This window comes from Pongo pygmaeus, chromosome 13, assembly GCF_028885625.2.
Source record: "Pongo pygmaeus isolate AG05252 chromosome 13, NHGRI_mPonPyg2-v2.0_pri, whole genome shotgun sequence".
In the NCBI taxonomy this organism is placed as follows: Eukaryota; Metazoa; Chordata; class Mammalia; order Primates; family Hominidae; genus Pongo; species Pongo pygmaeus.
In genome coordinates this window covers 90,335,914-90,349,320 of record NC_072386.2, presented here as the reverse complement: position 1 = coordinate 90,349,320, position 13,407 = coordinate 90,335,914, and the positions used below count along the sequence as shown (strand labels likewise).

Genomic DNA, 13,407 nt, shown 5'->3' with positions numbered 1-13,407 from the left:
CATGTGCCATTATATGTAGTATGTAATATATGTAACATCTTCCAACTCTTTTAAAATAAAATTAATATTTATAATGGATATTTAATGATTGTTATTTTTAAAAACCAGCTTATAATTCCTAATTATGCATGATTTATCCATAGTTTCCATAGTTTTATTCAAAATAATGAATGTTAATAAGGTGATAAGGGGTATATTTAATGTATTGTACCAGATTGTGAATAAGAAAGTAGGATGGAGCTTTCTAGAGGTTGGGCCTTAGTTCTGTTATCCTCATTGCTTTTAACCAATAAGTTAAATGAAGTTAGAGTTATGGTCTTCAGGTTAGATGATGGACCAGATCTGTGAGGGTCAGCATGGAAATTCACAAACATTCAACAAGATAGCACACAGGACCAAAAGCAGCACATGCAATCAACTGGAATAATATAGTAATCCTGTAATTGGATTTGAAAAAATAATAAAAGATACAATTCAAGGGTTAGGTTGCAGAGAGCTGGCTTGAGAGTAGTTATTATGAAAAAGGCCTCAAGGTGTACGTGTTCAGTATGTTCTCAGATGATAAAGTGGCTGTTAAAAAGGGAGCTGATTTGAAGTATTACTTAGCATTCATGCATATTGGGCTTAGGCTCTAGCCCTGCCACTATCATTGTCTTCTCTGGACTGTGAAGTCACTGAGGACAAGGAAACTAAATTTAATGTCTATATCACTAGTGCCTAGAATTTCTGGACACTTAGTAGTCACCATCAGGTGTTTATTTAATGAATGAGAAGCAAAGTGACCTTGGTTACTTTTTTACCCTGAGGGGCTCAGCACTCATTAGGACTTGGTGCCTAATTTTATAAAAAGTCACTAAGCTCAAGTGCACTCCATGAAAGGACAGCTTGGATAAAAAGGTTTTTAAAACATGGATGTTAAGGCTGTTTTGCTTGGAGAAGACTTGGGACTGAGAGTCTTTAGATATTTGAAGGGCTGGCATTGTCTATCTGGATCCCAGGGCTTGAACTAGGATTTAAGGAAGTCACAGGGAAGCAGATTTCAGTCTGACATTTATTCAGTGCAAGTTTTTTGGTGCTGTAGTATATGATGAAAGATGTAAAGCTGAATAAAGCATTATTTCTGCCCTAGAGTTGTTTACAGTCTAGTCAGGCAGATGGATATGTAAACAATGACTGTAATGTGTTATAGATATAAAGACAGAAGAAAATAAAGATTAAAGAGGGCATAAAGGAGCACTCAATTGCAGAGATTTGAGGACGTTTTTATTTTGAGCTTTTAAAAGATGAATAGGTGTTCTCAGGAGGTAGGGATCTGGCTGAGAGGGAATAATCTGAGCAAAGGTATGAAACAGCCTAATGCATTAGAGAAAAAAGTTCTTTAGTAAAGCATTTGGGGTTGGGGAAGCTAGAAAAAGAAATGGGAGCTGGTCACACAGGGCCTTGTGTGCCAGACTAAGGGGTTTGTAGTATATATTGTAGGCAGAAGAGATCCATCAACAGATTGCAAGCAGGGAAGTATGTTCACTTTAAAGTTTGAGAAAGAATACTGTGGAAGCAAGTCTCAAATTTAGACTTGTTCCCCTCTGAACCATGAATCAGACCATTTCAGGTTGAAGTCTTCCCCGGTTTATCTGATCTACTCAGGGCCCCAGGCTTCTCAGCTGGGAAGAGAGGATGCAAAACCAGACTGAAGAACACGGTTGAGTCCCCAAAACCAAAAGGAGGCCTTTCTGCTTCTTAGCCAGCTACCTCTTCCAGTTTTTCAAATTGTGAGGGGGACTATAAAAGGATGAAAACTTTTAGATGACATTCTACAAATTATTTTTTTTCTTTAAGTTAAAAGAACCTAGCCAATAAGATAGAGAATGGGCATCTAAAGCATCTCAGAGCTCTCTGATGAAGCCAGGTTGTCAAAGATCATTTGCAAAAGAAGGGAAAACTGGCATGACAAAAGCTACAGAGAGGAGAGTGAAATATAGAAGTGTTTGGAATGTTCAAGCTCACAATAAGCTTAAATTTATAGAAAATGCTAAGGTTGTCAAGAAGACTTTTTTTTTTTCTTTTTTAAACCTGAGGGCAGAAAGGAATGGATAAAGTAGTGTAATGGATCGACAATCAGGAAGAACAGAATAACTCAGTTTTTTTTCTCCTACAAGGAGATATGGCTGGACCAAAATAAAATGACATGAAATTGCAAAAATGAAAAGTAAAAAAAAAAAATTATTGTCACCTTAAATGATTTCAAGGTTGTTAGACCCACACTTCTGTATCCTAGAGAGCTGCTGGAGGTTGCAAATGCTTTCTATTAACAACTATTGGGAATTTTTGAGAAACCATGGAGAATATAAGGTGACAGAAGACTGGAAATGAGCAAACGTACTGCAGTTTTCAAATAATTAGCTAATAGCTTTAGCTATTTTTCTAAAATAAAACCTCATGAACCAAACAAATGTTAGTACTCTGTATTTGGGGGAAAGATTTAAATAGGTGTAAAGAACAAAACAGTTACCTGTTTTTAAACCCATTATTTAAAGACCCTGAAGACAGTAAGTTGTTTCAGGACTCAAGTTTTATGCTGATAATAACTTTATGTTCATTAAACCAGGCTGGATAGGACCTCTGCTTAGCAACTGTTTTTTAGCTGTGTTTGAATTTTTGTATGTATTTCCAAGTAATAAAATTATATTTATAAAATATTTCTATATTTGAGACTTTTTACTAATTCACTTTGTTATAAATAACATCATATTGTAAACCCTTTACTCAGAATCTAGATGACCACAGTTGCTAGCTTTTTCAGATTTAAAGTTGTTTCCCAGGTAATTTAATTGTACCGAATCAGAATGGGAAGCTATATGAATCCATGTGATCACTCAAACCCAACCTTTCATTGAAGCAAGCATCCAAGTTCCCTCTTGAAGAACACATTGGGGAAAGGCTGGCCTGCCCTTAAACAATAGGTTTTGGAGTCACCAGAAGAGGACCAGTGCAGCTTACAAATTGCTTCTCTAAAATACCCCTTCCCCCAACCCTGCTTAGTAAATTCCTCCTATTCATCCTTAGTGCCTAGTAACACTTGTCACTCCCTGTGATCCCACAGTCCTTTATGGATTTTAGAGTACCCAGTCTAATTCAGAGTTAGAAGTACACGTATCTCTCTTCCTTATCACTGTGTGAATGCCCTGAAAGCACGAACTCCTCTATCTTTGTAATCCCAGCACTTGGTGACACTGAAGGTACTCAGGAAATCTCTGATGGAAAAAAAAAAGCCAAATTAAATAATAAGTATGTGAGCAAATGAATAAAGAACAAGAAAGCATCGCCATAAGTGGAATGAGCTCTACTGGTTAATCTGCAAATCTCAATTATCTGATGATTCTGTCCATCACAAATCGTGTTTAGGTGAATCTAGTCACCTTTAATCCTGTATCCGAATCCACCTTTGGGGTCCTAAGAGTTTTTGTCTAGAATAGATTAAAATCTTACAGTGCACACCAACCCAGAGATACATAACTATCAGAATGACACTTGAATATCCTCTTGGGTAATGCAGAGTCCTGCAGAGGTGCTGGAAAATTTCTGAACTCCACATTTGCTGTGAGGTAAACCTGACCCCTAGCTTGGCCTCACGGAGCAACAGACTTGACAAAATATCCCTGTTGTGATTTTTCAAAACACCATTCATCTGCCATTCAGCAAGCATTATCTACTGTTTCCAGGCTACAGATCTAACAGTAAGGAGACTGAACCTACCATCAAGGAGCTGAAAGTTGAGTGAAGGAGCAAAACAGATGTGTAAATAATGGAATGTTGTGGGTGCTAGGATGTGAGTTAGTCGCAGAGAACATGGAGGTGTGTACAGCCTTGGGAACTGGGAGCCTTCCTAGAGGAAATGCTTTCTTGCTCAAAATAGAAAGAGCTATACTTCCCTAAGCACATGAGGCTCTTCTCCAGGAGAATTGTTATTAATAAAGACTGTCATTATTCTATTATCTTACTGTAATAAAAGTATTGTTAGGTACTGTAATAAAAGTATTGTTAGGTATTGCTGACCTGTTTTTTTTCTCACAGTTCTAGTCCTCTCAGGTAATAATAACATGTCCCATGTGTTTTACTTATTGCCATGGCCACCAGGGAGGAAACCACATGCCTACTGTCCTGGTGCCCTGTATAAACTTGCCTACATAGGACTAGATCAATATTAGAATCCTGATGCCTTGTTTTCTTGCCCTACCTACTGCCTAGGAAGGGGAATAGAACATGGCATTCCTGGCTATGCACATAGCAAGGATTACAGAACAGGTCATCAATTCTGAGTGATCAATTCTGACTTCCGAATGAGCACGGCTTTCTGATTTAAAACACTAAGTGTCCATTTCAGAAATTTTCCAGGATTCAAAGGTAAATTTCCTGGTCTGTGGCTTCTGGAATCCTGCTTTTACCCCTTAAATTTAGCCTTTTGCCCAAGCTCAGTGTTCTGGAACATTTTCTATTTTCTTATTTTTCACAATTACTGGTAGTAATTTAACTTGCATGTATACGTTCCCATTAACGTTGGGATTTTGTTTTTTATCTGAGCCTAGAAATGATCAATTCTTTTAAAATATAGATGCTTTTTTTTTTGATAATGCCACACTTATTTTCATTGCCCTTATTACTAAGGTGACCATGTAACTGTTTTCATCCAAACCAGGACACTGAGATGAAAAGGGAGCATTAGTAATAATTTCACCAGGACAACAGATGTAAAACACTTTGTCCCAGACAAACTGGGATGTATGATCACACTGCTCCTAACCAGATCTTACATATTTTCATGTTTGGATATCATTCTTAATAAAGATGAAAAAGATGCACTTTCTACCAGGCATCTGTCATCTTTGAACCGTCTTCTTAATAAAGCCTTTTGAAAAAATCATTTTAAGGATTCTAGTGTATTTTTCAAGTCTCCACTCATTTTAGGTGTCTCCCTAACACTATTCTTGTAGGTATATGATACCTTTTTTAAATTAATGTGCATTTCCTTTAAACTTTGGGGAAAAATAGTAACAATTCTAACAGTAACAGCAACTAACATTTGCACAGTTAGTAGGAGCCAGGCACTATTCTAGGCACTGAACATGAATTTAGTCTTTTAACCCTCATAACCACCCTGTGAGATAGCAAGGTGTCAAGGTAGGAAGGAGGAAGAGTTAAGGATGTCCTGAATTGTTGACCCCCAGTGTACCCTGATAAGTGGCAGCAACCTGTTATGAACATTAAAACCTATAGAGGAAAGAAAGGGAACTATGGAGAACTATTAATGCCACTTGATTCCTTTTCATTCCTGTAAGCTAATTGAGTGTCTGTTTGTTGGAATAAGTATATGAACCTTAACATTCAAGACCCGGGTTCAAATCCTGTCAGATGCTTACCTCTTCAGCCCCACCCTTGCCCAATGCCAATACCTGCTTGCTTGACACGGCCATTAAATTCCCGCTGCTGCATCCTGTTTCAATACTAGTCTGTCAGACTATCAATACTTCTTGGATTCCTGCTATTCTGACCTAGCAATCCTAAGGTAGGACAGAAGATAAATCAGTCCAAATTTTCCCACAGCATTTCCTCAGTGATTCAGGTCCGATATCCTCTCTCTTCCAAGTCATGACTTTTAATTGGAAAAAGAGAAATATCTTCACCTGCAAATTCAGAAAATTTAAATTCATGATTTCCAAGTCCTGGAGTTGTTGTCTGGATTTCTTCTGTTGCATCATTCATTCCTGTTAATATACAAAAGTGGGTACTAAGTAAGGATTTGATATGTCTTAGAAAGCTATTTCATATTTCAATACATGTCCCCAAAAGAGAGCAGAACTCACATGCTATTACCTCATCACTCATCATCTAACAATCACTAACAGGAATGTAGTTTCTTTTTTCCTTCTCATCACTGTATTTTATTGCAAGAAGTACTCAAAGAAGATGATGTGATCCCTGTCCTAAAAGCAGATTACAGTCTAGTTGGGGAGATCACACCACCACCAGTGAAAGAATTTTACCCCTCTGAAGTTCAAGAACATTGCAGAATTAACCATAAGTGAAAACTGGAGCCATGAATTACAGTGGTCAAGAAATATTCATGTAGAGATGGAAAACGATTGTGAAAGACTTGGACACTAATAAGTAAATTTCATGACTGTTTTCTCAGTGGGTTTTCAATAAATATGGAATGACTATTAGGAACAAAGAGGGCATTCAGTGTTAAGCAGATGATCTCTTAAGCAGAGAGGGAAGAAAGCACAACCTGTGGGAAAGGAAGGCAAATATGCCAAATATACCAAGAACTCCACCAAATGTGAGGTTTAATACTAACTTCCCTGGCAAGAAGGCAAAACGAGGAACTCAGAGGAGTAATAGTCTTATCTGACACAAAGCAATACATCAATTCCTATAAACAAAGAAGTATTAAATTTTAAATAGATCACATCCTAGTCTGTATTTCCATCCAACCATCTTCATCACTCAGGTGCGTTTAATTTCTTAGTTTTCTGTGAGCCCACCATGTTGTGTTTTGAGCCCTTTGTCCATAACTCCATCTTCAATCAGGCATATTCTTCTTTAGGTACTGCTCAAATACCACATGTTCCACAAAGCCTGCCCCTTCTTTTCCAAGCAGAATTTGGTCCCTCCACTCTGTGTGCCCTCGTATTACTTTGTTCATTCCTCTCTTAGGGCAGTTACCAGGTTTTACTGTGATTTACTTGCTTTAGGTATCTGAATTCATTAGCCTGACTGGTTTACAGGGGTAGATTCTATAGGTCTAGTATTTTTCTATGTATGGCCCCAGCACTCAACACACAACAGGCCTTCAGTTAAATGTTGGTTAAATAAGTAAATTTATTGCATGTTTCCTTATTCAAGCACCACTCAACAATGTAATAAATGACAAATGAATTCAGTAAGCTTTACAGAATTTGCAGAAATTCTTGCCATTGGGCCTTTTCTCGTGCTGACCCTTGCTAACACCAAGTGTTTAACAATAAAATGGAAAACATCTTTAGGGGGTTTAGTTAACGAAACCCAAGTAAGTATCTTTTTAGTGATTAACCTTAATACAAGAAAATCTCAACTACTTGTGAAGTGTATAGAAAACACATATCATTGAAAGTCTTTCTCAAATATTAAGTTTTTCACAGGAGCTGGACAATGGTCCATTCAAGGCTGGAGGATTTATGCTCCTGAAGAATACTTGTGCTGTGGCTATCAAATGCACAGGTGACAACACTGACATTGTTTTGAAGGTTAAGAAATTGAATGCAATTTCTTCTGGTGGAAAAAAATACTTTCTTCAGGATACAAGTTTTAGGCTTGTCTAAGAGCTTAAATAAACCCCAGCTGACTATTATAAAGTAATATAGAAATTATTTTAGACCAGAAAAATGTAAACATGGTTTATTACCCGTTTGAACCTTCACCAAAAACCTTAAAATCACTCTTGTGGATTTTTAGTGGCATTGTCAGATGGTGAGTAGTCAGTTTCAAGAGAGAAAGCTGGGGCCAGAACATAGAAGGCTGTGAATGCCAATCTAAGGGATTCGAACTTTATTTCGTATTCAGTGGGAACCACTGAAAATCTTTCAGCAGAAAAATGAAAGATGGACATGGTTGTTAATTCTTGTGGCAGTGATAAGAGGAACTGAGCCACTTAAAGTTGGGGGAAGATAAGTGCGGGGTGTGAGGTAATAGTCTTTCACTAGAGTGATGGCCATGGATATATTTAGAAATGGATGCAACTAACATTTAAGGGAGAATTGACAGGACAAGGCTTGATATAAGGAATGGAGTCAAGTTGGTGACCACTAAGGTTGGAAGATTCATGGCTGGGATGGGAGAAGACAGCTGCCCCTAATTTAAAAAATCTTGCTACAAGAGACAAAGCCAGACTAGGACTCCGATCTCAGGATTCCCCATCCAATTATCTTTCCATTGTAGCTATTGCCTGATTTGGAATGTTAAAGCTAGTCTGAAAGACCATGAGCCTTAGCAGGTAACTTGATATGGCATAACACTCAGTTAAATTACCTTCAAGATTTTTTTTCTTAGACCCTGGATATAATCCTAGCTCTTGTGCTAACTAGTTTTGAGATCTAGAGCAAATTATTTGCCTTTGACACTTTTTATGTTTTTTTTTTTCAATTTAATATTGCACAGATGTATTTCTTATCTCCCATTTCTATTTGAGAGTAGCAATGTGGATACATACCATGTGGATCCTTTACATTGATGGTTTATAATACCTAAGAAGATTCTTTGTAAAAGGGCATCAAATTAATGCATGTAAATTGTGAGAACCACCTGTTAAAAACAATAAAGTATTAATTTAAAAACAAAAAATACCCCTGAACTTTTAATATTAATTTACGCTAGAAGAGAAACTCCCCTACCTTTTATTAGGCCTCTGATTACTTAAGAACATTATCTAACATTCGTTAAGTACCTGTGAACCACAGCCACATTCTACTTTATAACAAAAAAAAAACACCTAATTTCCGAGGAGAACTTCCCCCCAGGCTTTTCCTCATCCTTCCTTGTAAGATTTCAAATGGCAGCAACGAAGGAAAAAGGGGACCCTGAGAAACACCTTTCATATTTAAGGTTAACACAAAGCATGGTTTGGTTTCTGCACTCTAATGGAAGACAAAGGTTCTATATTATCTAGTTATATTGCAGGTTTCCTCAACTTCTTGTGATTGATGTTACCAGTATTTGATTCTTACTCCTGTACAAAAATCTTAGAGCACTTGAGAGGGCAGGAAGGCAGGCAGCCCACAGAAGGAGGTTTCTGGACTCATGCAATTCTCCCTGTACAGCACTCAGTTTCAGCATAACCTCAAAATCCTCCAGGAACTCTGGTCAGTTCTACACAGCACCATCATATCCCCTTTTCTGGGATGATCTGCAAAATGTCTTTGGAGGCAATTCTGAAAGAACAGTTTCAAAATTGGTCTAAGTATTATTAATACTAGCATCACTACAGTAAGTACATGATTTCCCAAAGGTATCATTTTAAAGGATAATCATTTGATCTATGAATTATGATAAATATGTTTTTAAAAGCATTAAAGTTTATTTTTAAATTACACAAAAAGCACTGTTTAAACAATGGTTATAACCAGTGAACATTAAGAAAACTTGCAGGCAGGTGGATGGGATTGAAATACTCTTTCTTGATTTTATAGTTTAAGGGCCAAATTGAGCACTGTTTATGTCTGCATCAGCTACCATTAAAAACTCTGAAGCTGCTGGACACTCAGTAAGGAATCAGAAGTTTTTTAAAAAGATGCAAACGAACGGAATGTGTCATTTCAAAGCCTGTTTGGTAAAGCAGAATGGATGACCCACCTTTTTTTTTATATATTTTTTGAGACAGGGTCTTGTTCTGTTACCAAGGCTGCTCCTGAGTTCAAGTGATCCTCCCACTTCAGCTTCCCATGTAGCTGGGCCACAGGTGTGTGCTATGCCACACCCAGCTAATTCTTAATTTTTTTCATACAGAGTCTCACTATGTTGCCCAGGCTGGTCTCAAACTCCTGGGCTCAAGTGATCCTCTGGCCTCTGCCTCCCAAAGTGCTGGGATTGCAGGCACGAGCCCCTGCCCCCGACCCCCATCTCAATTTTGTATAGAGGCTGTATAGTCTGAGAGACATAAAACAGTTTTTGTAGCTCAACAGACCTAGTTAACATTCCTGGCTTCACCCCTTTGTAGTTGAGTAAACCTCTGCAAATTATTTTCTCTGAGGCCCAGTTTCCTTACTTGTAAAATGCCTGGTGAAGTGCCTAGCAAACAGAAGATATTCAAGAAATACCAGTTCTTCTGTGAGGGCGTTTTTTTTCAAGGTAAGGGTTGCAACCCATTGGTAAATATCAATTTAGTGGGTTGCAATTGGCATATTTTAAAAACTGAAACAATAAAAAGCATCAGAATGGTAAGTATTGTTCATTAAGCATATTCTAAGGTTTGATATAAATGCGTTTTTTACTGTGGGTTACAGCCAAAAGGTTTGAAAGTCTCTGCTGTACAGAGAAATTCTCAGATTATGTTTAAAAAAAAAAAAAAAAAAAAGAAAGTCCTTAGGATTGCTGCCTTTATCCAAATGAGGGCCCACAAATTTTAAGACATTAATCAAAGTGTTCCCACTTTCTAATTTGTTGCAGTAAAAATAAGACATGAATTGGAGAAAATATTTAATTTGATATGATAAAACATTAAATTCAATTTTAAGATTGGTTTCTGTGTCATACTGACTATGCTTATAAACACTTTATCATTTATAGTTGCTCAAAGTCTTCTAGCAATTTCTATGAAAAAGTTGGCTATTAGGTTCCATTATAGGGAAATGAGATACTTTTTAAAAGGACTATAACTTGCCTATGTGTGAAGACTGCTAGAGTAATATTCCAATCCTGATAAGCAGTAAAAGTCAAGGGCTTATATGAGTACATACAGTGGTATTCCACACTGGCTCAGTAAAAATGAGAGATACCAATACAAAGTGTGAGCTTCAAATATAGGCCTCCTTCAGGTCTTTATGTAAATCAGACTTACCTTACAATGAATTCCTAGTGCTGCCGCTAAGTTGGTGGGCTGAAAGGATAGCCAATTTGGGATGGAAGAGTGGGGTAATATGCAGTGATGAAGAACGGTAGAATACTGGGAGTTTCAGAATTAAATGACACAGCAGAATCTTGATGTAACTGTATCTTAGATCTGTAATTTCAGCTGACTATGCTGAACTGGTGATGTCAGAGTTACCCCTGGAACTGAGGTTTAGGAATCTTGCTTTAGTAAGTGCCTGGGTGAGTTCTGATCCTCATTCAGGTTTGACCACCCTGTGTTAAAGGGACAGAGCAAGGTCCAGAAACTAGAGAAGAGGTGTAATTCAAAAGTAATTATCCCAGCCTCACAGGTGTCCAATATCACAGGTGTCCAATACTGGATCAGAATCTGACACTTATTCAAAGTATTTCCTTCTTGGTATTATTAATATGTTAATGATATAAAGCAGCAGAGAGCAATACTTGATACTTTCTAGTTATTTAATGATACTAAGAAATGGTGCTGTTTCACTGGATTTCATTGATGAGATTCAAAAAGTATCAAAGAGAAAGTCTCTTTAGACAGGGATATGAAAGGTAGCCATCAATAAAAGTTACTAAAGGTAAACTCAGAAAGAAAGAAGTGATAAACCATCCAATCCCCTAATGAACCTTAGCTCCTGGCAGAGAGACAGCTCACACCTTCTGGGGTGCAGGTACCCATCCCTGTGCTCAGAAAAAAGCGTAAGTAAGGCAAAAGGTGATTCCTCCTATTTTAAATGAGTTGGGGTAGAGAGGGGAGCTGCCTGTAATCTTAAATTCTTTTTTTCCAAATTTAAAGCCTTTCTGCAGTTTGAGACAGACATGCAGTTGGCCTGGACCATGCTTGCTGTGAATGTCAGGTGTTGAGATTAGCACCACACCCTTCCCTGGGTCTGAGTCTTGCGTGGGTCTTTGTCCATCATTGTCTAGAATGTGAGAAAGGTAAGCATGGGAACGCCATTTTGGGGAAGAAACACCAGCTATAGAAAGCAAAGGGATGCATAGGAGATAAAAAGTCTGGGGAAAAGGATGGTAGTAACAGAAGTGAGGTAGCAAGTGAGTTCTCAGCTCCCCCCAGAGACCAGCTGAAAAGAAGACTGGGTCAGATACCCCCTATCTGGCAGATATATCACCCCTCAAAACTGGAACATGCCCCAGGAAATGTTCTTGGTGGTTTTTTTCTCCTTGCTCATTTTAGCCCAAACTCTAACAATGTTGAAAATATCTGGAAATTTCTTTTTCTTTTTACCTAGAGGTTACAGGAAGGGATGAACAGAGATGACAGACAAGACAAAAAAGTTTATGAGAGAATTCCTCATTATACATGGGTAGAATTCACCCCAGAAACCAAAGAACTTTTCATAATTACAAGTGAGGGACGGCACAGGGCACAAGATCTTTGAGGTGTTAGGAGACAGGCTGACAGACCAAGATTGGTGACTGGCTTAATAAGTCTCCTACCACTTGAAATTCTGTGTTATTTATTTAAAGAGAGGCAGAGGAAGAGTTCAGAAGCCAGAAGATTTTTGGAAGAGAAGTTGAGCCTCTTTAATTTCCTTACATCATTAATTTCCTTCACCAGAAAATATAGTTGGACCAAACTGCAATAGGGTTCGCCAATGGACTCCATTATGTAGTCCACCTGTGCTCCTCACTAGGCCCTGATTTCGCTATCTGATAACAAAGGCTTCTGAACTCTTATTCTTTTCCTTGCTAACAAACCTCAGTAATCTACACTTAGCCTTAAGGTCTCCAATTCAGGGTTATGGAAGAAACTAGTCTTCCATAACCCAACGTTTCTACACATCTCAAGTCCTTATCAGAGTCACAGGTTCAGTTTTCACATTTCCAGGGAGAAAATCTGCTCCTTGGCAGTCTTCAAACTTTACCTGACATACATTATACACCCTCCGCCCAGGGCCTCAATCTCTAACATCTCCATGAACATCCCAGCAAACAACAAAATATATCCATTCATCACACTTCAATCCCACTTGAACATCAGTAGCCACTATCTTGACATACTCGTGTTACAAAAGGTGACGGAGTGTCCAACAGCAGCAAAGGTCCTCATTAGGATAGACATGTTGGCACCAATAATACTGAAGTTTGGTTTTTAACTGCATTTCTTGTCAGTTTGGCTGGGAAGATCTGGACAGCTGGAAGTGAGCTTCTCCATCATTTTCTGTTTCTTTCTTTGTATCAGTTTTCCACCTGTGAAGCCCAACACCCCACCACCAAGTGCAGCTGCAATTCCTGCCACTTTGAAGCCTGCAAGGAGGCCAATAGGACCCCCTACCATTCCTCCGATGAGTGCACCTGCCACAGGCAGAGCTGCCAGCTTGTATTTTGCAGCCTGTTAAAAAAAAAAAATTCAATTTAGAAATTGAGTTGAGAATATCTCCCTGTGGTGATGTGCGTTTTCCTCTCATTACTCCTGGCAATGCCTCTTTAACTCTTGGTACATAATTAACCTTAGAGACTGTACTTGTAGGGTGGAAAAGAAAGTATTCCACAGGTACTGCAATTGCTCCAGATCTCAGAACTTAGAGAGCTGAGCTACAAAGAGTGGACTGCTACAAATTGATTTTACTTGCAAAACAATCAATTCACTAACTATATAGCTGGCTTATTTAAACTGTTTCGGCAGCCACAGATTTCCCCCAAAGCTTTTATGTTGCACAGAGATTATTCTGTGCTGTGCGCCTGGGGTTAAAAGCAACATCCTATGGAAAATAGATGGTCCCACTCCATGTGTGCTGTCACATACTTATACTTTTACCCTCTGCA

At 38.2% G+C, this 13,407-nt stretch overlaps 1 protein-coding gene across 1 annotated transcript in view; it reads right to left on the bottom strand.

Annotated features, from left to right (window-relative positions):
- Positions 1-9,086: 9,086 nt before the first annotated feature.
- Positions 9,087-13,407, bottom strand: part of STX17 (syntaxin 17) — a 73,558-nt gene continuing 69,237 nt past the window's right edge. The window contains exon 8 of the mRNA XM_054502123.2: positions 9,087-12,973. Within this exon, the coding sequence (XP_054358098.1) occupies positions 12,734-12,973 (240 nt within the window). The 3' untranslated portion in view covers positions 9,087-12,733. The remainder of the gene's footprint in view (positions 12,974-13,407) is intronic.